The 26,254-nt window shown below is 39.6% G+C and overlaps 2 protein-coding genes across 2 annotated transcripts; both read left to right on the plus strand.

Moving 5' to 3' along the window:
* The first annotated feature begins 11,414 nt into the window (after positions 1-11,414).
* Positions 11,415-21,001, plus strand: paqr7a (progestin and adipoQ receptor family member VII, a). The gene is made up of 2 exons (XM_040021490.1): positions 11,415-11,549; positions 18,604-21,001. Exon 2 carries the CDS (start codon positions 18,641-18,643, stop codon positions 19,697-19,699), a length of 1,059 nt encoding a protein of 352 aa, XP_039877424.1. The 5' UTR covers positions 11,415-11,549; positions 18,604-18,640; the 3' UTR covers positions 19,700-21,001.
* A 115-nt stretch (positions 21,002-21,116) lies between these two features.
* LOC120726520 lies at positions 21,117-25,550 on the plus strand. Its single transcript, XM_040020149.1, has 2 exons — positions 21,117-22,219; positions 22,448-25,550. The coding sequence occupies exon 2, from the start codon at positions 23,409-23,411 to the stop codon at positions 25,548-25,550; it is 2,142 nt and encodes a 713-aa protein (XP_039876083.1). The 5' UTR covers positions 21,117-22,219; positions 22,448-23,408.
* The last annotated feature ends 704 nt before the right edge of the window (positions 25,551-26,254 follow it).

Raw genomic sequence — 26,254 nt, forward strand, 5'->3', positions numbered from 1 at the left:
TTTGTAAAAGTTACATCGTTTACTTTGAAAGGTTCAACAAGAAGCGCCTTCTCTTATTTGATGAGACTTCACTATTCTGGCTTTACTATCCTGTTGGATTTGTGACAGCAGTTGTTTCCGGGATACTTGTATGCCTATGAGGAATCAGTCACCAGTGGGATACGTGTGTGTTTGCACACAAAGTAAGGAAAGTTGTGTTTGGTCGATTATTTATTCTAACAATGCTTCTTGGCAATCTTAATCTTATGCTGATGGAAAGTCGGTTTATTTCCCATTAAATGGTTCCACATTTGTAAGGAAAATGCATTTTTGTGAGTATGTGTATTATATCCATAAAAATAAAATAAAATTAAAACAAAATTTAAAAACAAAAAATCCCCCACACAAACTGGGATCACTAACTTTTCTGAAAAATGTACAACCGAAGAAACGGGTATCGAGGAAATGTTTCTGTTTTTATTCCATTATTATTTCCTTTATTGAAAAAAAACAAACATTTATTCCTTTTATTTTTTCACCATTTTCAAAGTGGATACAGCCCATAACTGCTTTACTCAAGAAAAGCTCCCTGAGTTGTACTTACAGTTTTTAACACTCATCTGAGAGCAGGGTGTGGGCAAGAGGTGCTGAAAGGAGGAAAAAGAGGTGGTCGTCAGGGAAACCAAGATAATAAGAGCCGAAGAAGATAAGAACGTGTGCGCGCATGTGAAAACCTATAATATTAAGGTTATAAAAACATGAAAAGGCTTAATTTTACACTTAACACAAGCTAATTATTTAAACCAACACAATGGGAAATGGTACAGCTAGCTCCCATGGTCCCTGTTTCTTATTCTTACGCCCCTCTGCAGCCCCTAATCTCCTCAGTGTGTTCAGCTGTTGCTAATTGGCCACACCTAGTCAGGTGTGGATAAAAGCATACCTGAGGCAAGGCAAGTTTATTTGTATAGCACAATTCAACAACAAGGTGATTCAAAGTGCTTTACAGAGACATTAGAAACAAAAACAAATAAAAAAGCATGATTTAAAATTGATTAAAACAAGCAAACAAACAAACTAATTAACAAACAAACAAAACAGTATATAAAATCAAAACAGATAAAATCAGAACAATAGATAAAATCAGCCTGAGGCAGGCTTTCAGGGTAGGCTCGCTAGCCCTTGCCTTGGTAGTACCAGCTATTTTAGCCAATTTGCAACGCATTTTAAGATAGAACCTCTTCTCACCTAAATTCTGGTGTCTGTCTCCTTATTTATGTTGCGGCTTTTGAGCCGGGTCGTAACACTCATGAAAATGCCATAAAATGTCAACACAAGAAACAGGTAGATGTGTGGACACGTTTTGCATTTGATGTCAAGAAAAGTAAGATGCTTTGAAAACTGTGTGGATGACTCTCACTAGTAAAAACACGCCAAACTGTTACACCTACACTGTTAGTCAACTGAAACACTATAATCTTATGCTATTTAACTGAGTAAAACTATAAGAACTTAGATGCCTAAATTATGACTGAAACTAAAAGCTGCTTTAGTCAAAACACTCAAATTAAATCTAAGTTTTCCATCTCAAATTAATTGATCCTGTGGAATGAGTTTGATCTATTATACAGTGTGTGGCTGTGGATAAATATTTAGAAACATCCTTCAAAAGCAGTAATAGCCAAACCTTCCGCTTAGAGGAGAGATATGATAGGGCAGAAACAAGACGATGATGATGACACCACTCCATTTGAAGGGGGCAGAGAAAACATTTTTGTGAGACTTACAGATTTTCACTCATCCTTCCATGACCTTTTGGGCATATTTGTACCTGCTCTGTGTATCTAAATTACTTTGTAACTTTGGGGAACAAATACATTCACTCAGACTCTTTAAGACTTTGCCAACAAAACTTCCCAGTTTTGAGTCAAATAGGTCCGTTGTTATCATCCAAATTCAATCTCGCCACAAAGGCTTTAATGGAACTTCTATCCTGTTTATTGCAAAGGCCTTTATTTGTTTCCATGCCAGCGCACAGAAACCCTCCAGCACTGTGGAGGTGGAGGGCTCCAGCTATTGAAGGAGTTATCTATGGCAGTGGTGGAAATGGAAACAAAGATGAACCCAAGGGATCCACCAGGGCTCTCTGTACTCTATACTGGGTCCCATTAGATGTGACAGGTGATAAATTGTGCGAAGGGCAAAAACAAACTACTCAGCAAAAGCAGGCAGACGTTGATAAAGGAAGGCACACTGGGCTCATCATTGGGGAGCTGAGGGAATTCTCCGGCAAAATGCCACCTCGATTTCTGGCTGAGCCATCCAACCCAATTAGGCCTGGAGACGGGCTGCTTTAGGGACTGTAACTCGGTGACACAGTATTCTTTTCAGTCATAGGTTTGGAAAGTAAAATGTCAAGCATCCGATAGTTTCCAGTTCAGCTCCCCGGACAGTGGTTACACATCCAAGAAATGACAAGAGGGTCTAATTACACACTTTTAGAAACATATTTAGTTATGAATTCTTCTGAAAGGATGTGTAAAAAAAAAAAAAAGGAAAGGAGGTTAAAATGTGTCCTTTTTATTGGCTAAAAAGGGCGTAACTAGAGAGAGGAAAACACTCCTTGCTTTCGCTTTGCAGCAACACAGGGCTTTCCCTCATTGTTACTTTACAGTCACAAAAGCGGAAGTGCTGGTCAGACACACACGCACACAAACCTACTTCTTACAATCAATCAGTCCATTCATTGAGTGTAATTTGCTGAAGTGGGGATATTGATATCTTTTTTGATATTATATGAAGGCTCACATTTTTAGGTCTGTTTGTTTTGGGGGCTAAAGTCCCAAATATCTTTGCTCGCTGCACACAGTATGTAGCACTTAGTTTGTTGTGATATGAATGACTGACTGAAGAATCGCTGGTACAACAGAGCTTAAAGTACAATGATGAGGGGGTTTACTTTTAAAAAGACTTTGATATGAGCTGAGTATGAGGTCAAATGCATTGTAGTTGTATGCAAATCTTTCCTAAATCACAATTTCAAATCAAATCAAATCAAATCAAATCAAATCATTTTTATTGTCACATCACATGTGCAGGCACACTGGCACAGCACATGCGAGTGAAATTCTTGTGTGCGAGCCCCACAAGCAACAGAGATGTGCAAACACAACAACACAAACGAGCAAAACGAGCAAAATACAAGAATGGCCGACCTGAAACTAATAAATATATGTACAATATATAATAGTGTATGCATTTCTGGATGTGTATACTAAATATTTTCTTGTGTGTGTGTGTGTGTGTGTGTGTGTGTATACACATTTTTACAAATTAAATAGTAAAAAAATAAATAAATAAAATAATAATAATAATAATAATAAAATATATAAAATATACAGAGTTGAATATGTGCAAAACAAGTGGCATTTATATACAGTGTGGAGTGCATAATGTTGAAGTTCCAGTAGTGAAGCTGAGGTGTCTATGACGTGTTCAGCAGTCTGATGGCCTGATGGAAAAAGCTGTCTCTCAGTCTGCTGGTTCGGGACCGGATGCTGCAGAACCTCCTTCCTGATGGAAGTAGTCTGAACAGTTTATGGCTGGGGTGACTGGAGTCCTTGATGATCCTCAATTTACACTGGATTAAATTAATCCACACTTCACTAAACACACTGCATCTTACTGCAGGCTTACTTAATAAGACCAGACTGGTAATGATGTTCAGGAGAAGGAGCAAATCCAAATGGCCTGGTGGAGGAGTACAAGTATCTGACGCTCCACAGCACTTTCTCACTTTCAGTACCGCTGCCATAAGGACACAAGCAGGAAATCTTCCATACCTCATGCAATCATGCTCTACAGTGCAACATATGTGAATAGCAGACTCCTCTGTTCTTCTGACAGTGACATCTGATTTTTTCAAAACTAAATCAAGTAACTCACTTAAAATTCAGCTTTTGTTTTTTGTTTTATTTTATCATTATTTTTATTATTATAATTATTAGTGCATACCCATAATATAGTACAGTTCAGCTGTAAAATAAAAATTATTGTAATGGTTTCATAAGGTGCTATTGTTGCATAAATGTAAATAAATACATAAAATTGTTGCCAAATGACATCATACTATCTGCTATAGGTAAGAGCCTGAGACCAACCTGTGTGCCTAGTTTTGTTGCTTAAATCCTGATTGTGCAGCAGGAATTGTTGGACAATGAAACAAACACACAGATTATTATAGGAAGATTATGGGGTGTCATATTAACAGTTATTAACAGCTACAAGACTACACAGCTACACACACACACACACACACACATATATATATATATATACATATATACATACACACACACACACACACATATATATATATATATATATATATATATATATATATATATATATATATATATATATATATATATATATATATATATATATATATATATATATATATATATATATATATATATATCAGCTGGTGCTTGCAAGGTTTGTATTAATTTGAGTTTACATTTTTGTCCACTAGATGTCACACTATTCTAGTTTTACAGGAGTCTACTTTTTCTTAGTACATTATTAGGAATGCACTTCTGCTTTTGACTCTTTTCAAATTTAGTTCATATTCTCCTTTATAGTCCAAATCTATGTCTTCACTATGTCCGATATGCCTTTGAAAATGTTAGAATCAGCTTTAGTGTAGCAATGCAACAACTTTTCTCCACCCTTACAAATGATTTTTAATAAAATAAAAGTAGCAAGTATCAATATAACAAAATAAACTCCAATGTAACAGCATCAAAAACAGACAATGTCAACGTTAACTGAGAGAATGTTAGAGCGTGGGGGGGGGAAAAGTAGAAACAGGGAGTATGTATTACTAAACGAGTGTGGTTAACAACAGGAAGTGTGCAAATACTTCTGTGAGAGATAAACAGTGAGAAGGAGGGAGTGGCAAACATTGTAGTCTTTACAATTTTTTTTTATCAGCACACTTAGGTCCATATTTAAAACTGTGAAGAGGAACAGGGTTACTGCTGATGTGTCTGTAACACTAAAAGACACTCTGCTTGCTCAAGTAAATGTAGATGAAGTTACACACACATGTTATGGATGTTATGTGAAAGATTAGAGCATGAGTACAAATTTACAGTTCAAATACTGCTCAAGAAAACACATTTTTAATGGAATTAGAGACAGATTCTTTCTCTCTAACTAGAAAAAGTTGCATTTCCTGCAAAAGTGCACTGTGAATGCTGTGCAGTGGAATCTGAAAACAGCAGAAGAAGGAGAACTATCTGCTGAAAACACTGTGTACAAGCTGAACTCTATGCAGAAATCTGCTTTATTTGAAAGACTAGACTGAAGAGTGTCAAGAAAGCAGGGAAGATGTGCAGCAAATGTTACATGTTGGGTTTGAACCTTTGCCACCGGATCTTACGGCAGCCATTCATCCCACTGAGCCAAACCAGCTCTGGTCTCAAATAACGATATGATGAGAGAAAAAATGTGCACTGTGCAGAAGAAGCTAAATTGTGCTGAAAAGAGGTGAAAAAGCTGAAAATTGTGCTGAAAAGAGCAGAAGTGACTGAAAATTTTGCTGAAAAGGGGTGAAAAAGCTAAAATTTGTGTTAAAAAGAGTAAAAACAGTTAAACTGTTAACTGAAATAAATGTTGCCATAAGGGGGATTCGAACCTTACTCTTCTGCTCTGAGAACTGCTGCTCATCTCACTGAGCTAAAGTATTGCTCACCCCGGAAAGCTAAACTGGTGATCACACTGATAATGTGGTCCCATTCAGCAAAATAGGCCCAAAAATGGCATAAAAAGCTTAATATCTGAAAAAGTATAAAGGTTATGAGCACCAAAAGTTATAGCATACATCGGGAGAAGGAGCAGAACAGTTTAAAGTTTGAATGGTGAAAATCGGCTGAAAACTGAGGGAGTAGTTAACCAGCAAAGGTCTGAGCAACTAGAATAACTAGAAAAAGTTCCATTTCCTGCGAAAATGCAGTGTGAATGCCGTGTAGTGGAATCTGAAAACAGCAGAAGAAGGAGAGCTTTCTGTTGAAAACAGGTGTAGAAGGTAAACTCTGCTTTATTTAAAAGACTACACTGAAGAGCGTCAAGAAAGCAGATTACATGCAGGCAGGGAAGATGTGCAGCATCGGTCCCATGTAGTACTCGAACCCTTGCCACCAGATCTCACAGCAGCTGCGCATCCCACTGCACCAAACCAGTTCTGATCCAAAAGAAAGATATGATGAGAGTAAAAAAAGGGGAACTGTGCAGAAGAAGCTGAATTGTGCTGAAAAGAGGTGAAAAGGCTGAAAATTGTGCTGATAAGAGCAGAAGAGGATTAAAATTGTGCTAAGAAGAGTTGAAAAAGCTAAAAATTGTACTGAAAAGGGGTGAATCAGCAGACTTTCTACTGTATAAGGGGGAAAGAAGCTGAAGTTTGTGCTAAAACAGCTTAAGAAGCTGGAATTTGTGCTGAAAAGTAGTGAAAAACTGAAAATTTTGCTAAAAAGAGGTGAAAAAGCTGAAATTTGTGTGGAAAAGAGTTTAAACAGTTGAAGTGTTAACTGAAGAAAATGTTACCATAAGCAGGATTTGAAACCAGGCCTCCTGGTCTGAGAACAGCTGCTGATCTCACTGAGCTAAAGCATGCCACAATTAACTGGTGGCTCTGTGAACGTGTGTGTGGCGCGGGCGTGGTTTGGTGGCCCGACCACCACCAGTAGGCAACGGGTCTTGCCCAAGGACACAACAACCGAGCCTGTCGGAGCCAGGGCTCGAACCAGCAACCTTCCGATTACAAGACGAACGCCCAACTCTTGAGCCACGATCACCCTGTTTAAGGCTCTGATATCTATTCTGTATGACTTAAAGCAGTTATGACATGGTAGGATTTTCTCACCCAATACAGGAACATTTAATGTATCAGTCTACTCTTTATTCTGTCAGAAATAGTTATCAGAGCTTGTACACTTTCTTTTTACACATATACGTAAGCATTGAGCCAAATTTAGTAATGCCAACATATTAAAAGAACAATATTTGTCTCTTATGTCTCAGCTATCTTTTACGGTGTGGTCTGCTGGGGCGGCAACATCTCTGCCGGGGACAGGAAGAGACTGAACAGGCTGATTCGAAGGGCCAGCTCTGTTGTAGGATGCCCTCTGGACCCAGTGGAGGTGGTGAGTGACAGGAGAATGTTTGAATGGTTAAGCTTTCATCCCTGTTGGACAACATCTCCCACTCCATGCAGGAGAATCTGACAGCACTGAGCAGCTCCTTCAGTGGCAGGCTGCGGCACCCACGGAGAGGTTTCGCAGGTCTTTCCTCCCCACTGCTGTCAGACTCTACAACAAAGACTTTTGCAGCTGATCAAACCCACACATGTGCAATAAGACTGCTATAAGTGCAATTCTTTTTCTGACAAAGTTGTACTTTTGTATTTTCTTACTCAGCTGTATATAGCATTTGTATTCTATTTTGTTCTATTGTATATATTATTCTATTTCATTATTTTGTTATAGTTTTATCTTATCTTATCTTATTGTATATAGTATTTTATTTTATTTTATTCCATTCCAGTGTTTTCTAATTTCTGCTACATAACTTTGCACTTTTGCTGTAACGAAACAAATTTCCCACCTGTGGGACTAATAAAGGTCATCTTATCTTATCTTATATATAATACATCTATATATACACTGTCAAAGATACTGGTCTTTGAGTGAAGATTTAAGTTGATAGGAAATATAAATAACTTCAACTTGAATCTTTACTGAAGCTCAGTATTTGTCACAGAGTTCATGTTCACTGCTGTAATAACTAATAATGATATAATTGATTAAATATAATAATAACTTTAATATTGGCCAATAAAAAATGTACTACTATATTGGAACATAGTGAAGACCAATTATTTAAGAGAATAAAGAGAGGTTAGTTTATTTTGGAGACAAGCTCCACTTATTAAGAAAATTTTAAAAAGGCAGGAACGCTCTTTAGAGGTTTGTGGGTGGCTCTTAAAAGAGCCGTTGTGGGGAAGTCACTGGGACTTCAAATAGGCTATTCTTTTGGCTGCCAAGACACTGCTCCCTCCGCTGAGAAGTGGGCCATGAACTTCTCCCTCACCGGGACAACCTCTCTGGAGAAGATGTTGGCTGCTACACGACCCAGGCTTTGCAACGGCCAGAATTAAACCAGGTCTAAATAAAACAAAAACAAAAAAGGTCTTTATAAGATAGACCTTTGAGTTAAGGCTGGGCGATATGGCCTAAAATCCATATCACTGTATAATTTGAAGCATGTGCGGTAACGATATATATCGCAATACATTCTTTTTTCTGTATAATGTATTTTGCACACTATAAGGCACACTTACAATCCTTTAATTTTCTCAAACATCGACAGTGTACTTTATGTATAAATTCTGGGTGTGCTTACTGACGTCGAACCGATTTTATGTGGTACACGGCGCGCAGAAATCTGTCAAAAATGTTTTAGTACGACTTTGGTAAACTATGAAGGCGCACCACTTGATGGATTATTGGAGCATTACGGCTGCCGTAGTCAGGAGCCTCGCGGAGTAATCTGGGTCCTAAACTCCTTAACATCAGGTCCCAAAGTCAAACGAACACTGCGGCATCACTGAGAATTAAAACTGTCTAAATTCTTTCATCTTTAATAAAATGATCGGCGTTGCTGCTTTACCAGGTGTAAAAATTAAAATTAACATCCAGACATCCACGAAATCAGAACTTATTAAATTCAACGGAGTTAGAAGTTAGCAGGAAGTTAGCTCGCTAGTTTCCACCTAAACAGATATACCATGTTCTGACAGATTTCTGTGTGAATGTGTGTGTGAATGGGTGGACGACTGGATGCGTAAAGCGCTATACAAATACAGGCCATTTACCATTTTTGAAAAAATTGAAAACGTACAGCTCTGCTAATGATGTGCTACGTGACCACTAGCAAAACAGCTACGTTAGCATAACATTAGCACAGTGAAGCTGAAGGATGAACGCTAACTTCTTACCACTCGATAAAAGTTAACGTGAGGAGTTCTGGTGGTTAGGGACAAATGCAGTTGCATGGCAGAATGCTATAAACAGACCAAACTTCAGTCAGGAGAGCAACTGAGATGATCCATCCGCAATATGAGGTTAGTGATTAATATACTGCAACAACATGGGAATAGAGCAGCTGCGAGAGAATTCAGCACTAATCAATCAATGGTAGGGAAGTGGAGGAAGCACATTTTTTGCTGCAATGCTTTCGACCAAAACAGGCGCAGCTTGATTACATCATCAACATGCGCTAGAGCGGTATAGTCTAAAATCTCCACCATTGGCCAAATTTATATCGTTTCTACCCTATTCCGTTTATACCGCCCACCCCTAATACAGAGTATACAAAAGGGATAAATAGAATAAATTGGAATAAGAATACGAATACAAAGGAACAGGGGTTATGCTAAAAATCCAGTATTATTCCAATATTAATCCTAAATCTAAACATGCAGATATGACCTTCATGTTTGGCTCACTCCCAAAAGCAGCACCTTTATAATAGATCTGAGAGTAAAGTATAATTGGTACAAAATGTCTTCTTTAAAAGGCACTTCAGAATTTGAGTTTATCTCCTCTGTCTTGTTTCAAAACCTTCCATTCTAAGAAATTCAGAGAAAACTTTTTTTTTTATTGCAATACAATGTACAGGTCCTGTGGTGATAATACAATATTATAAAGGCAACGCATGCAATGAAAATGCGTTCCTATATCGTGCTTTCGAGGTCTCAGTGGCATAATTCATCACTGTATGCTCCAAAGGTAAAACTGTGTGTTGTGAAATATTTATTCACACTTGTAGTCTGCAGAGGTTATGTCTGACCAATAATTCAGACAAAATAATTACAAAGATCTGTTAGTTTATACTTAAACCACAAAGGAGCTCATTTCAGTATTCAGGTCAAAGACTCTTGGTTATAGAAAACTTTAGCAATTTTCTTTAGTAGCTGAATTGAATTCAAAACAAATATCACACATAATGGCCTTCGCTCAGTGTTTTACAGTGTTTCAACCACTTTTTTTTAACAGTACACAACATCATTAAATCTCACAGTTTACAAAAAGACTTGTAAAACCTGCTCATTTTCTTGCCAAAGATTTTATAAGAAAATAGATATCTCGAAGCCATAAAACCAGGGCGTATATTAATATAGGGTGTGTCCTTTTATTTTTATTTTCCTCATAGTTTCCAGAGAAATTTGTTTTAGGATGAACTTTGTTTTTTCTGACAAAGTGTGTTAATCGAATTTTTTTAATGTGAGAACTTTTTTTGGTCAAAATGACTACAATAATAAAACACGTTTGTACAAGCCTCACTGTTCAAATCATACTTAAGTGGTGTGGTCATAGCTTGAATGCCAGGTTATGTAATCGTGTCTGTGTAAACGCTAAATCTCCGGAGCAAAGTCAATGATAACGAATGTTCCAGAAAAATCACCCCGAGGCAGTCTAACCACCTTCCTCTGCCCTTCCCTCAAACAAATGAACTGATTTAGCATTTGTCCGGGACTTTTGAGACTGAATTAAATGTCTGGAAAGGTCTCTTGTGATTCAAATTTATTTTCTAATGTCCTCCCAAATGTAGAGTAAGACATATTTCCTAATAAGCTCATGAGAAAACAGCTTCTAAAAATATTTATCTATAACATATTCTTGTGCACGTGGGTCAGGCTTAAGGCAACGCACTTCGGAGACTTTCTTTCGGTACTTCGTTTTAATGTTTTTAGAAAACCACCTTCTTCCTCAAAATCCATCCGGTGTCAGAAAAATAAGAGCACGACTCACCTTCCGGTATACATTTTCCAAAATAAAACTGTAACGACATTAAGTTTAACAACCATCCCAGACAATTAAGAATCTCGAATGCAACGAAAAGATAGGGGTAGAATAGCTTCCAATGAGTTTTTTAAATTTTATAATACAGAAAAAGCAAATCGTCGTATTTCTAGCAATTATTATTAGATTTGACTTGTATATATCAGTAGTTTTTTTTTTTACAGTACTTAATTTTTAGAGCACATGTTTTATACTTTGGGAAGTACCCCTGATATGCCTCTTTGTAACTAAAACAAAGTCATTCTCCTGCTCAAGAGACTAGCTTTAATGCGTGAAAACTGGAAAGGTGTTGAAGACAGTGTGTTGGTTTTACATTCATTAGGGGTATTTAGCACTTGGACTCTATAAGGTTCAGTTGTTAGTTCAGTGTTGGGGGTGTTTGGGGAGGGATGAAATTTTATTATGTATGTATTTATTTATTTGCAACGGAAACAAAACTATACTGCTAACAGGAATAACAACGACGTACGACTGAAAAATAACGCTTTTAATTGGGTGGGGTAAAAGACTAAACTTCCGGCCGCATTTCCAGCGCCTCGACGGTCTTCAGAAGAGCGATTCAATCTGTTGAACGTACTGTCGGCAGGCGGAGGAGGAAGGAGCGGTCGTTTTACCGACGGACATCGACAAAACTCAGGCTGGCAGGTGAGACATCATCCATTTATGACTTCATAGGTAGCTGAACACTAAACAGACCGCTAATGTTACGGACACATTAAGTCGAATAAGTCTCCTTTTTACCTTTAAAGAACTGTTTTGGGATGTTTTCTCCCCAAGACTCTGCAGGTAGCACACACACGATTATCTGGTAAATCGACACAACTTTAGCGAAGGAAGTTTGATATTCAACAGGCTGTAGCATGCTTTTAAAAATGGGAAGGGGGGGCTTATGTAGGCAGTAAACTGGTGTGAGGTGCTGCGTTTTTTCTCGATGTCGCGTTCTTATTCTACAATAGCCTGCCACTGCAAATTAATATACAAAACTTAAAAAAAAATCCTTCCTTTGCTGAAATACAGACCGGAAGAGGAGGCTGGAGAACCGAGCTCAGGACCGGTTCTAGCCTGCTACAGTTAAGTGAGGGCGGCCAGTTACAAAGAATAGACGCAACTTGGGCCAGACATTAACATAAACAGCTGATTAGTTACCCACGGGTTGCAGGTTTGAGTCTTTTCTCTGAGGTCTGGTCACATGATTTCTGTCAAAAGTCACCACAACAAAATTCACCTGCCAATCCAGCAGGACAGCAGAGTAGCACCTTGGTCACACACTGCACCCCAGCAGTGTACTGAGTGAGATAAGGGGATCTTTAACCTTTCATCATCTTTCCATTGGTTCCCCTCTTGAAGCCCATTGCAACTTTTGCTTCTTCTAGATAGGACTTGTGGACCAAATGTTTTATTTGTTGCATCATCTTGGCTCAAGCTGAAATAACCTGAAAGAGAGGATAAAGCACACAGCTGCAAACGAAAGGGGCGCACTTTGTTTGTAACACAAGGGGGGGAAAGCTGACGGGTTTATATGACAAATTTTGTTGATACTTCCGAGGTACAGCAGTCTCTGCAGGAATCAAGAGCTGTAAGAGCCGCACAGTTCATCCAAACATAGAGACACAAACTCTCTCTAAACCCATACAACAAAAGCTGCTATGGGCTCAAAATGTGGTCATAAATATTTTGTACTTGTAAAAAAGATTTGTGTGTGTGTGGTAAAAAAGATTTGTGTGTGTAAAAAAAAGATTTGTGTGTGTGTGTGTGTAAAAAAAAAAAAAAAAAAAAAAAAAAAAAAAAAAAAAGATTTGTGTGTGTGCGTAAAAAAGATTTGTGTGTGTGGACTTAGAAAAAAAAAAACCTGCAAGTTACAAGTACGACTTTTGACCCTATTTTTCTTCCTTTCATCTGATTGGTCAATGTCATGTCAATTACAAATGTAACAATCCAATCAGAGAACAGATGGGTTTGGCTGTCGGAGGGGCGCTTTTTTTTTTTTTTTAACTGCAGGTCTTTGAAGGGAATAAATGCCCTTTTACATGCCAACCCAGCGTTTTCCTTCATGACCACGAAGGAAAACAGTCTGTGGTCGTCCGAGTTTGGTGATTTTTGTGTCACAGGTCTACGTGTTTAGTACAGGGACTTCCACAGCCTTTTCAACAGCACTGCGGACCGCGGGGTGGGGGCGGGCAGTGTTTTGGAAATGACAGTCTTCATTACAAAGTTTTCTTCGTTATGAATTGGCATACATGTTTTTATTGAACATTTGAGGAACCAGCAAAAAAAACAGAAACTCTTGTAGAGGACATAAAGTCAGAGATAGAAAAGACAAGGAGCAGGTGCATCTAGTACAGGTAGAGCTGCTGCAAAAACCCACAGAGCTCAGCAGCCAGCAACAAATTCTGGATCCTTTGCTTTTAGTTAGCAGTTAGCATTAGCAGCACATCCTGCGTCTGATGTGAAAGGACCTTTATGCTGCGCACTGTGACTCACAGCAATGGTCCCGGGTCAGCCCTGATGTTGTGTTAAACTAATCCTAAAGTAATAATGGTATTTCTAACCACTGATATACCACAACTTTTTCCTTTCAACAGCTACTGAAAGTTAGGGGACCTAGCTGCTATCGGATATTTATATAGAGATCCTCCAGCTTCAAACTGTATCACCCTTCAAGGACCTGCAGTTCAAAAAAGCGCCCCTCCGACAGCCAAACCCATCTGTTCTCTGATTGGATTGGTCAATGTCATGTCAATCACAAATGTAACAATCAGATGAAAGGAAGAAAAATAAGGTCAAAATTCGCACTTGTAACTTGCAGGGGTTTTTTTTCTAAGTCCACACAAATCTTTTTTACGCACACACAAATCTTTTTTACGCACACACAAATCTTTTTTACGCACACACAAATCTTTTTTACGCACACACAAATCTTTTTTTACGCACACACAAATTCTTTTTACACACACACAAATCTTTTTTACACATACAAAATATTTATGACCACATTTTGAGCCCATAAGCTGCCTCATTCTTCTTGGTGTGTCAAAATGCTTTACTGTGAGTACTCTTTAAAACAGGTCCCTCGCAGTAACAGCAAGATAATCACTTGAGAGCAAAATAACTGCTCTAATTGAAAACTTAGTAATACACATGCACAAGCACACATGAAGTGGCGGCTTCTCTCAGAGCTCTGCAGCCAATCATTAAAGATGTAAATAAGGAAAAATGTTTTTGGAGGGGAGTGGGGTAATGACTAAAACACCTCAGCGTAGATATATTGTCTTGTTACGCGCATTAGCTTAAGGTGGGAAGAGAAAGAGCATTAGGACATAGCTTAACAACACAAAACTGCTCCTATAGGTAGAGTGGAACTACTCTACCTGTCAGTGACTCTATATGACATCTGCATGAGGTAAAGCAGGCTCTATGTTTGAGTGTTTCTACAAGCATCAGGACTGTCTATTACCTTAAAAGTGTAGTGGTTATAGATTTGCCTAACATGTGTAAACAAATCACTGGGAGCAATGTTCCCTCTAAGCTGCGCACGTGCGCAATTGCGCACTGCTGGCACAGTCTCTGTGCAAAGAAAATCTGCGTTGCGCACAAAAAAAATCTAACCTGAATTGAAATTAAAATTAATACTTCAACAATTCTGTTTTGCAGTGTTAGTCAGTCAGTGACTGGCTGCTCCCGTATGTGATTAGAACGATGCCACCTATCCCATAGTCCAGCCAATAATGCGATTCACATTCGTATATACGCAGCCAATCGACATTGTTGACAGGCTATGACAGCGTCCTTATGTGCCGACACCAGTGTTTTAGCTGCCAAAGCGGCGTGGCTGATGTGGAGTGAAGCCACGTTAATGACAACGTGTACAACCATTGGAGATGTGAGCAGGACAGACGGAACAATTGACGGGAAAAGTGTGGACTTTATACCAGTTTTTAAATTGTGTTGAAAGGCCACGAAAACCAGAGTTGTGATAAAAAAGATGAATGTTTGGTTTTCTTCCTGAATACTATCATTGTTTATATTTACTGCGGGAAGAAACGGTAAAAACGGCATTTTATAAGGAAAAAAAGCTCGAAAGCCTGTGAGCAAAAACAAACCCCACCCCCCTCTGCCTTTCTTATTGGTCCAAAAAAGTACCATGTCGACCAATCAAAAAATGATATGGCAATGTGGCATCTAGTTGTTAAGAAACGGGGGGAAGTTTTAGGAGTGACAGCGGTGTTTTGAGATGTGAGAGATTTGAGACGTTTAGCGCAAATCTTGTGTAGTTAGTGTGTAGTGTAGTCAATAGTTTTGCTGTGTGTGTCAGAACAATGAGGCAACAGTGATACATCTCCTGCTGTCAGGCCTGCAGGTATCAGGCTGTTCTCCTTTATCTCATAGTGGACAGAAATTATTTTTTGGAGTGGCACAAATAATTTGTGTGGCATCAAATTTGATGCAGAACAGCTGATTGTTCTGTAAATAGTTTGAAATGTTTATTTAAAAAAACGCCTTGGCTGCATTTTTAGGTAAACAGCTGCAAAAAACGTTGTTGTTTGCATAACTCGGTTACTTTTTTGAAGAAGTAACTATATAATTAATTGCCCAACATTGGTCATTAAATACTGTATTTTGCAGACAGAGTTACAGACTCTCTCCCAGACCACATACTCATAATACAAGTCAGAGATAAAAGGAAAAAAGAAAGTTGTGTTTTCGAAATTGGAGTTAAAGTTATTTTTACTTCCAATAGTCTTAACATGTCAACCCTATATATATATATATTAGGGGTGCAACGATATTCGTATCGATATTGAACCGTTCGATACAGTGCTTTCGGTTCGGTACGCATATGTATCGAACAATACAACATTTTTAATTTATTTTATCAATTTTCCTTCTGACCATGCTGTCTGTGTTGAGCGCTCAGTGAATCTGTGTTCGACTACTCCGCCTAGGCTGCACTGTCGAGCGCAGATCCACTGAGCGCTCAACACAGACAGCATAGTCAGAAGGAAGAGCGCAGGGCAAGCTAGCGAGACAGAAGTTAAGCTCTACTTGCAACATTCAGATCTGGCGTTTGGAATTATTTTGGTTTTCATGTGACGTATGACCCTGAAGGTAAGCGAGTCATGGACTAAAGTAAAACAGTATGTTGGATGTGCCATGCAATGCTCAATTACATGGGTGTGAACTAGTGTGTTAGCGCAGTTAGCTCGTTAACGTGTTTGCCGTCTAGCCCCATGCACGGAGCGATCGGCGGTAGCTCGTTAACGGAGATTTGCCGTGTTGTGGCGTTAAGGTCATTTCAACGAGATTAATCTGAAAGCACTAGTGGGAACACAACGAATATGACTGCACATTTACGCCGACATCATCCTAGTGCAAAGACAAGTGGAAGCAGACAAAAAAAAGCAAGCATGCTACTAACTTTAGCCGAGTCAGTTAGACAGCTGTTAGCACATGATTCTCCTTATGCTGCTGAGAATATAGCCCAGAAGAAGCGGATAGTATAGCTTTTATTTTGGAAAGAGCCATTTCTCTGTAATAAACTCTCTTTTCCAAAGATGAGTGATTCCTCAATCAGATACAGGGCTTGCAATATCGCTAGCCCGACGTCCCGGAGCTAGCGATTTTTTTCAGTCGGGCTACCAAAATCTATCTCTTCCCTGCCCGTCGGGCTATTGTAGGAAGGAAAAATATATGTCAATGCTTTTGCATTCTTTCAGAAATGTAGCTGGGTAATTATGTCATTGGCATCGGTGAGCCACTGTCAATATGTGACATATTGAAGTCGCGTTTGAATTTGCGCTTGTTTTTTTGCTTTCACTTTGCAATCGTGCGAACTGTGTATAGAGAGCGACAGCACTGATCTGTGAGTGATGATAATTTGTGCACCAATTCCTCTGACATAGTCTTATTAATCGTTAGCTTACTATGCAAACATGACAAGTGAAATCTCCCGCAGCAAGCTTAAACATGTGAGAGGTTGATCACGCAGAGAATCGCTGAGCTTATGTGAGTGAGCTGTAAAAGCATTTCAGTTCTGCTGAGCCAAATAAGACAGGTCAGGGTGAAGAAGTGACAGCCAAAGAAAAGCTTACCACAAAACGGAAAAGTTATGACAAATCAGACTATAAGGCAAAAAGAAAGTGCAGCTTTATGGTTTCATGGACAAAATAATTTCTGTGGCTGCAATATGATGAGCTAAATAACCAGGGCTGCACATAAGTGGTCCGCAGGTGCGCATTCGCTGTCAAAATAAAAAACACGCACAAGGGTTAGGGTTAAATTTAAAAACTGTACTTTTGAGTTAAAATATATATTTATAATTTTAATAAATGACAAATTAAAAATGCATGAACATTTTTTTGTATCGAAAAAATATCGAACCGTGACACCAAAGTATCGAACCGAACCGTGAATTTTGTGTATCGTTGCACCCCTAATAAATATATATATATATATATATATATATATATTAGGGGTGCAACGATACTCGTATCGATATTGAACCATTCGATCCAGCACTTTCTGTTCGGTACGCATATGTATCGAACAATACAAAGGTTTTCATTTATTTTATCAACTTTTCTTCTGACGATGCTGTCTGTGTTGAGCGCTCAGTGGATCTGCGCTCGACAGTGCAGCCTAGGCGGAGTAGTCGAGCGCAGATCCACTGAGCGCAGCGCAAGCTAGCAAGACAGAAGCTAAGCTCGTTGCAACATGGCAAATTGAACCTCCCCCACCCTCATTCAGATCTGGCCTTTGGAACTATTTTGGTCTTCATGTGAAGTATGACCCTGAAGGTAAGCGCGTCATGGACAAAAGTAAAACAGCATGTTGGATGTGCCACGCAGTGCTGAATTGCATGGGTGGGAACTACTGCGTTAGCGCAGTTTGCTCGTTAACGTGTTGACGCCGTCCAGCCCTACGCACGGGGATGGTAGCTCGTTAACGGCGTTAACGTGATTTCAGATTAACGCTGACAGCACTAGTGGGAACACAACGAATATGACTGCACATTTACTCCGACAGCATCCTAGTGCAAAGACAAGTGGAAGCAGACAAAAACAACAAGCACGCATGCTACAAACTTTACCCGAGTCATTTAGACAGCCGTTAGCACATGATTCTCCTTATGGGCACCTGATATGTTTAATATGCTGCTGAGAATATAGCCCAGAAGAAGCGTATAGTATAGCTTTTATTTTGGAAAGAGCCATTTCTCTGTAATAAACTCTCTTTTCCAAAGATGAGTGATTCCTCAATCAGATAGATTTATTATTTTATCCCTTTGTTGTTTCAGCAACATTAAATTTAAAAACTGTATGTTTGAGTTAAAATATATATTTATAATTTTAATAAATGACAAATTAAAAAAGCATGAACATTTTTTTGTATCGAAAAAAATATCGAACTGTGACACCAAAGTATCGAACCGAACCGAACCGTGAATTTTGTGTATCGTTGCACCCCTAACATACATACATACATACATACATACATACAGGGTTATTTTAAAATACTTTACATCAGAAGAACTGCCTAACTGTGCTTTCTGCTTTGAATCCAGAAAAGATCTATTCAAACAATCCCTGGAATCATCCCAACAGCCTGCTTTGCCAATGTGTATCACTGTTGTTGGAGCATAATGAAATGGTTGAGAATAAAACAAATTTGTGGGTTTTAACTCTTAAAAACCTATCTGCAGGAACTACCCAGTGTGCATCAGCCAGCTACTGACAATCATGGCAACCACTGTGATGGAGAGCATCGGCCGAGTGTTCATCAGCCTGCAGCAGATCCGGCAGTTTCCCCAGTTGCTGACTGACGCTGCACCCTCCATGCCCGGCACCGTCAGAGACACCGAGGTTCCCTCCTACTTCCGGGAACGCTACGTCTGCACCGGCTATCGTCCGCTCAACCAAAACTGGCGCTACTACTTCCTGTCCTTGTTTCAGCGCCACAATGAAACCTTAAACATTTGGACTCACCTGGTGGCATTTTTAGTGTTGCTGATTAAATTGTGCCAGCTTACTGAGACTGTGGACTTTATCAGTGACCGTCATTCGTGGCCCCTGCTCATCCTCGTCCTGTCCTCTTTGACCTACTCTGCATTCAGTGTTGTAGCTCACTTACTGGGAGGAAAGTCTGACCTTGCTCATTATTGCTTCTACTTTCTGGACTACGTAGGGGTAGCGCAGTATCAGTACGGCAGCGCTGTAGTCCACTTTTACTATGCTGTTGATGAAAGCGTCCATGGACTGGTGAGTGGTATCTTCATGCCCACCGCCGCAATCCTCAGCTGCCTTTCATGTTTGGGATGCTGCTACGGCAAATACTGCAACCACAGCCTACCAACGTGGGTGCGTAAGGTGTGCCAGGTGGTGCCTTCAGCACTCGCCTATTCCTGGGACATCAGTCCAGTGGCCAAGAGACTGTTCTTCTGGTCCAGCAGTGATCCAGCTATCATCTACCACTTTGGCCAGGTGGCGTTCTTCCTCAGCTGTGCCTTCTTCTTCACCTGCCCTCTGCTGGAGCGCTGTTTCCCCGGGCGGTGTGATTTTGTGGGACAGAGTCATCAAATCTTCCACGTTTTCTTATCTTGCTGCACCCTGTGTCAGATCCACGCCTCCTACCTGGACTTTGTGGGCCGCAGGAAGTTGTACTCAAGTCTGCACGGAAGTGGTGATGCTGTTCTATTTGTGGGGCTGTATGTGGTCACTTTGATTATGTGTGTTGGAATTGCTGCTTTAATGTTGAGGAAAGTGAAACAAGTGCTGGACTTCAAATTAAAGTCCAAATAATCATACAAGCCTTCCTTTAGTGTCACTCCTTTCATAGAAAGGGAACTGATTATTTTTGCAGCATAATAAATAAATAGGTAGCAAATTGCAAGAGGGATAAATAGTAATATTAGAATTTTTATATTCTTATGGATTATTTCTGAATAACACAGAATTTTCATGTATTAACAAAGCCTGGTGCTTTATTTAAAAGAGTACAATTCTGTAAGTTTAGGAAGATCATTAAAAGTAAAAAATGATTGCCTACATGTTATTCTGTCAATTTACAGTAGTGTTATTTAAACAGATGATATGTACTTTGTTAAATTGTCACGTGGTAAGGATATTTTTGTAGCAATGTCTGGAGAGGATCTTGTGCAATGTGCAAGTAATTATTTTGCAAATTGCAAATTCAGGTGCAAATAATGTGCAAAATAACCCCCCCCCCCCCCCCCCCACCCCCAAAACATCCTGAATTGGATAAACAAAAGAAACTGGATATATGGATAGAGGGATGGATTTACGTTGGTTTTTAACAATGTAACTATAGGTATTATTTAAAGGTGATTACTGATCACAGCTAAAATCTGCATTTCTTTAAGATAAAAAGTCTGCTACATAATTCCTGTTCAAACACTACAGTAAAACTAAGTCATATTATAATATAGTGTTGCCAGAGAGCTGCAGTATTTCAAACCTTCACTTTGTGCCTTGGTAGGCATTTTCTTCAGTTGCCTTGAAGGCTGAGTTTTCCTTAAAGGTTACTCCATCAAATAATAGCACAGTGTGCGGAGTCTTCGAAGGAGAGCGTTGGGTTTCTGCATGTAGGCTTTAAAGCTCTGAGGACACACTGGAATGTTGATGTCGACTGCCAGTCTAAGATTTAAACCTCATTTTTTGTTGCTGTGCCACCACAAGTTTCAGCATCGTAGCACTTTGGAATATGTACTTAATGTATTTAAGAGAGCTAGATCTTTTTTTGTATGAGGGATTTAATATATAATGAAAATCGTTTTCAGTTCAGTTTTGTTTTTTCCTTTTGTTTTTGTACCCTTGTATTCTTCAGGTATATACCTTTACTGTAACCACTACTGGCAGTGATTAAGCGTGCCTTTAGAATGTAAAAGAAATGATTATGAATGTCACATAAGTGCAAAGCAAGGGAGGTTTTTGCTGGTGTTTGTGGGAGATGACAATGCTACTGACCAAGAGGTAAACTAGTGGGATTAGTCAAACAAGCATCTCTGGAGGCAGAAATAATCTTGTTTTGTTATGTATGTAACAATGTGAAATGTCTTTCATGTATTAAACCCTTTCTCTATTCATTGTGTGAATTTGTAACAATACTTGCACAACCACAGAAGCCATAACGGTGCTTTTTTTTTTTTTTTAATGAGGGTGTTAGGTAATGTGCTGCTCAGCTCCAGGGTCGTAGTAATCTTGCCACAGCTTAAAGTATTAACAATGAGCAATACAAAATGAGGGTACCTGTTGGTATTGCTGCTAGAAACAAAGAGGATAAGTATAATGTCATATACTTGCATTTATATAATGCTTTTGTAATTTTATTGGTCACTCAGTCATATTTCTTGTTATATTGTAAATTAGCCTGGATCAAACATCATCGTAGCTCATATGTCAGACGCGGCAGACATTTTCAGTGCCCAGAGATGTGTAGTTGTTGCAAAGCGTTTTTCATGACATGAGCAACAAACCCAAAACTCACCAAGTGAACTCATAATAACCAAAAATTAAAATCACGTGAGTTAGGCAACACAGTTTACCTCTTTACCTTATGTAAACCAGCTTGTGACTGACTGACTATGTATAGGCCTGTCAGTTCACATTCAGTTAGTCTAGCCAGTACTAACAGCTTAAGGCAGCAACTCTAATAGTCAACATGAACACACAGGATCTGATAAAGCTCACCGTTCCCACCACTTGCTTGTTTACACAGCTAAATGGCTCCATATAAGACCAATACTCAATAAATGATTCCATAATCCTGAAAACAAACTAAAGAAAGTGTTCCTACAGAAAAACAAGAAAGGCTCCTCTTGGTTATCTCAGTGACATGACATTGCCAGTACTATAAAAGTCATAGAAAATATGCACAAAATAATATGCTTTGGTGTATGAAATTAATATTTCTGAGACAAATGATGAGTAAGAAAGCATGTAATAAACTCAATAGTCCACCATGTCCTTTTCACGTTTTGGAGAGACAAAGTTACAGTAAGCTGCAGTAACAGCAGTGGGAAACATTTTATTTCAAGCCCTTGATTTATGTCCCGTGTACACACTTTTCTGGATTTACGTGTAAATGACCTTTAAATTTGGTAAATATTTTTTACGTTTGTTTGAAAGGCACTTCGGTTTTATTTTGAAATCCATGCTTTTATTGTGAAACAGGAAACTGGCACAAAACCGTTAGAGGGCTGTTAGTAACGTTTCTTTTAGGATATGGTAAATAGTGTGCCTTAAAGTGAAAAATATGTACGTTTACTTTGCCAATTAGTACCTGGCTGACAGTGGCACAAGGTTTGTTAATGTTTCCTTTAACGGAATAAGTTACATGCAATCAAAATGTCGTTTAATAGAGTTTATGTTGTTAACCTTGACCTTGACCTTTATGTGTAGTTGTAAGTTAGTGAGGTGATATAATGAATTGAGTGATGTAAATTTGATGTATATGCTATATGTGAGCAGGAGAAATTTGTTTCCTTTGATGTTATGGTATTAATATTGCTGGTTTTGTTTTGCTCCTAGCTCTTACGGTGTCTTCACTGAATGTTTCAATAAAAACATTTCCAATAAAACCTCTGTGAAGCATCAGTATAAGAGACCATCATTCAGCCAGGGATGCTACAGTAAGAGCTTCAGCCTCACGAGTTTCACCTGACTGCCAAAGTCTATGATGAAAGAAGAGGGATTCATTGTGATGGTCTAAATGTGACACTCGCTCAAAATGGAAGCATCTCAGATATTAACTGCAGAAGCAGAAGGCTCAGATCAAATAAAAGACATCTGTCAAGCAAGCAAGGATGAGGAACTTCGCAGATCTGATCGCCCAAGAAATCCCACGGAGAAGATGCTTACATTTCAGAGAGAGGAGGCATACAAAAGGGAGAAGCAGCTCATGCACCTTTATGATCAATGGAAGATCCAGGCACGTAAGGCAAGAAATCAGCTAAAGCTAGACATTCCAGAAAGTGAAATCACAGCTCTCATTGATATCTTAGAGAAATGCATGAATGATATTACGGACATTTATGTACAAATCAGAGATCACCTCACACCATCCAGTGAAACGAGACGTCGTGTTGATGCATGTGAGGCCGTAACAAAGGACATTATTAAAATTGCATATGAAAGAATATCAGGCATAGACGAAGACTATGATAGTGAAGCAGTCAAAGAACGCCTTCGTGAGCTCCTTAACAGAGACTATGCTCACTCCATATATGGATCCACAGTTTCACCTCCAAGTCAACGCACTATAGACTCCATTGTCGCAGTAAAAAGAGCAGATGCTGCAGCAGAATTAGCAGCAAAGGAAGCAGAATATGAGTTGTTATTGGCGGAAGGAAAACAAAAATAAAGGATCCAGCTCTTAGTAGAGCAACAGAAAAGGGATCTTGAAGCTCAAAAACATGAACTAGAAAGACTAAGGGATGAAAAGGATATAAGAGCAGCACGAGCAAGATTGTCAATTTACAACCAAGACGTAATGCAGGAGGGCAGCTTGTGCTCTGCTAACAGCAAACTAAGGAACCAGGAACATATGCACCCACATCAAGCTGTGTCTCTGGCTCCAGTTCAGCATCTCATAAGATTTCCAGCTTCATCTCCACAGACAGATGTGTCCCACTTAGCTCAAGCAGTACAAGACAGCATAGCCATGAACAGACTTCCAATCCCAGAGCCACCTGTATTCACCGGCGACCCAATCCAGTTCATTGAATGGAAATCTTCGTTCATATCCCTCATAGATAAAAGGAACATATGTTCAGCTGACAAACTGCATTACTTGAGAAGATATGTGGGAGGTCCTGCACGAAAGACACTTGATGGTATCTTTTACAGGGAGGATGATGAAGCGTATAAGGATGCATGGGATCGCCTTAATAGCAGGTACGGTCAACCATTTGTCTTGCAGAGAGCTTTCAGAGAAAAACTAGCTAGCTGGCCAAAGATCCACTCAAAGGATGCAGAACAACTCAGAGCATTCGCCGACTTCCTACATGCATGTCAGCAAGCCATGCCTCATATTAAAGGGCTGGACATTCTGAATGACTGTGAAGAGAACCAAAAGCTGGTCCAAAAGTTACCTGAGTGGGCAGCTTCAAGGTGGAACCGCAAGGTGACCCAGTTTATGAAGGACAGACAGGAATTTCCAGCCTTTCAGGACTTTGTCAACTTCATGTCATTAGAAGCAGAGATTGCCTGTAACCCAGTAACTTCCCTCCATGCATTACGTTTATCAGACTTACCTGCAGAGAAACATCATCTGAAAGAAAGGAAAAATAAATCTACTGTTCTCCATACACAGACACTTACAGAGAATGAGAAGAATGTACCATCCAAGACAAGCTTAAAGCCCCCTTGTACATTCTGTCATGATAACAAACACCGCCTACATAGTTGTCCAGAGTTTAAAGGAACACCTCTGGAAGAGAAAAGAAAGTATGTAAGGGAAAACAAACTCTGCTATGGTTGTCTGAAACCAGGCCATAATGTTAAAGACTGCCGCCACAGACACTTATGTGATATCTGTAAGGGACGACACCCAACTTGCCTTCATGACGACAAATATTCCAACATGAATGCTGTGTTAGCCCCTAATCAGAATACAGACGAAGCAGTTACGACATTGTCTCTCAATACAGAGACTGAGCACACATCTACGACTACATCCATGATTTTGCCAGTCTGGGTTTCCTCTTCCAACAACCCAGGAATAGAAAGGCTTGTCTATGCTCTGCTTGACACCCAGAGTGACACTGTGTTTATTGATGAAGATGTTAGTCATAGCTTGACAACCAAGACCTATCCTGTAAGGCTAAAGCTAACCACCATGATCGGAAAGGACACAGTAACACACAGGGAAAGAGTCTCAGGTCTCAGAGTGCGTGGCTATACCTCCACAAATCTCATTGATCTCCCTCCTGACTATACCAAAGCCTGCATACCAGTGAATCGAAGGCACATTCCTACCAGTGAAATGGCGAGGCATTGGAATCATCTCAAAGCAATAGCAGATGACATTCCGCCACATTTAGACTGTGAAGTTGGTCTTCTAATAGGCTATAACTGCTCACAGGCACTTGCACCAAGACAGGTCATCCTAGGAAGAGATAATGAACCTTATGCAGTCCGTACAGACCTAGGATGGAGCATCATTGGCTGCTCACCACCTCACCTTGAATCTCCTCCTGTTGCCAACATATGCCATAGAGTAACTGTCAAAGAGCTTCCTCCAGTGATGCCATCCAATGCCATTAAAGTACTTGAGTCTGACTTTAAGGACATCAGCAAGGACAGCAGAACAGTGTCTCAAGATGACATCCTCTTCCTGAATATGCTAAAGGAAAGCATTTCCATGAACGCCCATGGTCACTATGAGATGCCTCTCCCTTTTAAAGAGAGACCCTACCTTCCCAACAACAAGCAGTTAGCTATCATCCGGCTCAACCATCTCAAACGAAAGCTGCTGAACAACAAGAACTACAAGACTCACTATGAAATGTTTTTGAATGAGGTAATTAAAAACAATGATGCTGAAGAAGTTCTCTGTGAAGAGAAGGAAGGTGAAACATGGTATATTCCACACCACGGAGTTTATCATTCCAAAAAACCAGAGAAGCTCTGAGTGGTTTTTGATTGCTCGGCTAAGTACAAGGGAACTTGCCTAAATGATCATCTCCTGTCGAGCCCAGATTTGACAAATACTCTAACTGGTGTTCTTATCAGATTTAGACAGAACCTTTTTACTTGGATGTGTGACATCGAAAGGATGTTTCATCAGTTTCATGTGCGTGAAGCGGATAGAGACTACCTACATTTCCTGTGGTGGAAGGATGGAAACTTCAGTGTGGAGTGGCAGGAATTCCGTATGAAAGTTCACCTTTTCGGTGCTGCATCTTCACCGGGATGTGCCAACTATGGGTTGAAACATCTCGCTAAGGAGAACAAGAGCCTGTTTCCTCTGGGCTCCCAGTTCATTATGAGGGACTTCTATGTGGGTGATGGTGTCACAAGCATAGCAGATGTAGATGAGGCTATTCAGCTTGCAAAAGAAGCCCAAAGGCTCTGTGCTATGGGTGGTCTGCGACTACACAAATTTGTGTGTAACAATGCGAAAGTGCTTGAGAGTATAGCACCATCTGAGCGTGCCACTGAAGTAAAGGCTCTTGATCTTGCCTTTAGTGATTCATCGCTGGAAAGAGCCTTAGGAATCCACTGGCACATTGTGTCAGACAGTTTCAGGTTTCATGCCCGTTTGAAGGACCAACCAGAAACCAGGCGTGGTATTCTATCCACTGTTGCCTCCTTTTATGACCCACTTGGGCTTAT

Source organism: Simochromis diagramma, unplaced genomic scaffold, assembly GCF_900408965.1.
Source record: "Simochromis diagramma unplaced genomic scaffold, fSimDia1.1 OVJJ01000753.1, whole genome shotgun sequence".
In the NCBI taxonomy this organism is placed as follows: Eukaryota; Metazoa; Chordata; class Actinopteri; order Cichliformes; family Cichlidae; genus Simochromis; species Simochromis diagramma.

Excerpts from the sequence above, each read along its gene's own strand:
- paqr7a (XM_040021490.1), top strand. The coding sequence starts at position 18,641 with ATGGCAACCACTGTGATGGAGAGCATCGGCCGAGTGTTCATCAGCCTG.
- LOC120726520 (XM_040020149.1), top strand. The coding sequence starts at position 23,409 with ATGCAGGAGGGCAGCTTGTGCTCTGCTAACAGCAAACTAAGGAACCAG.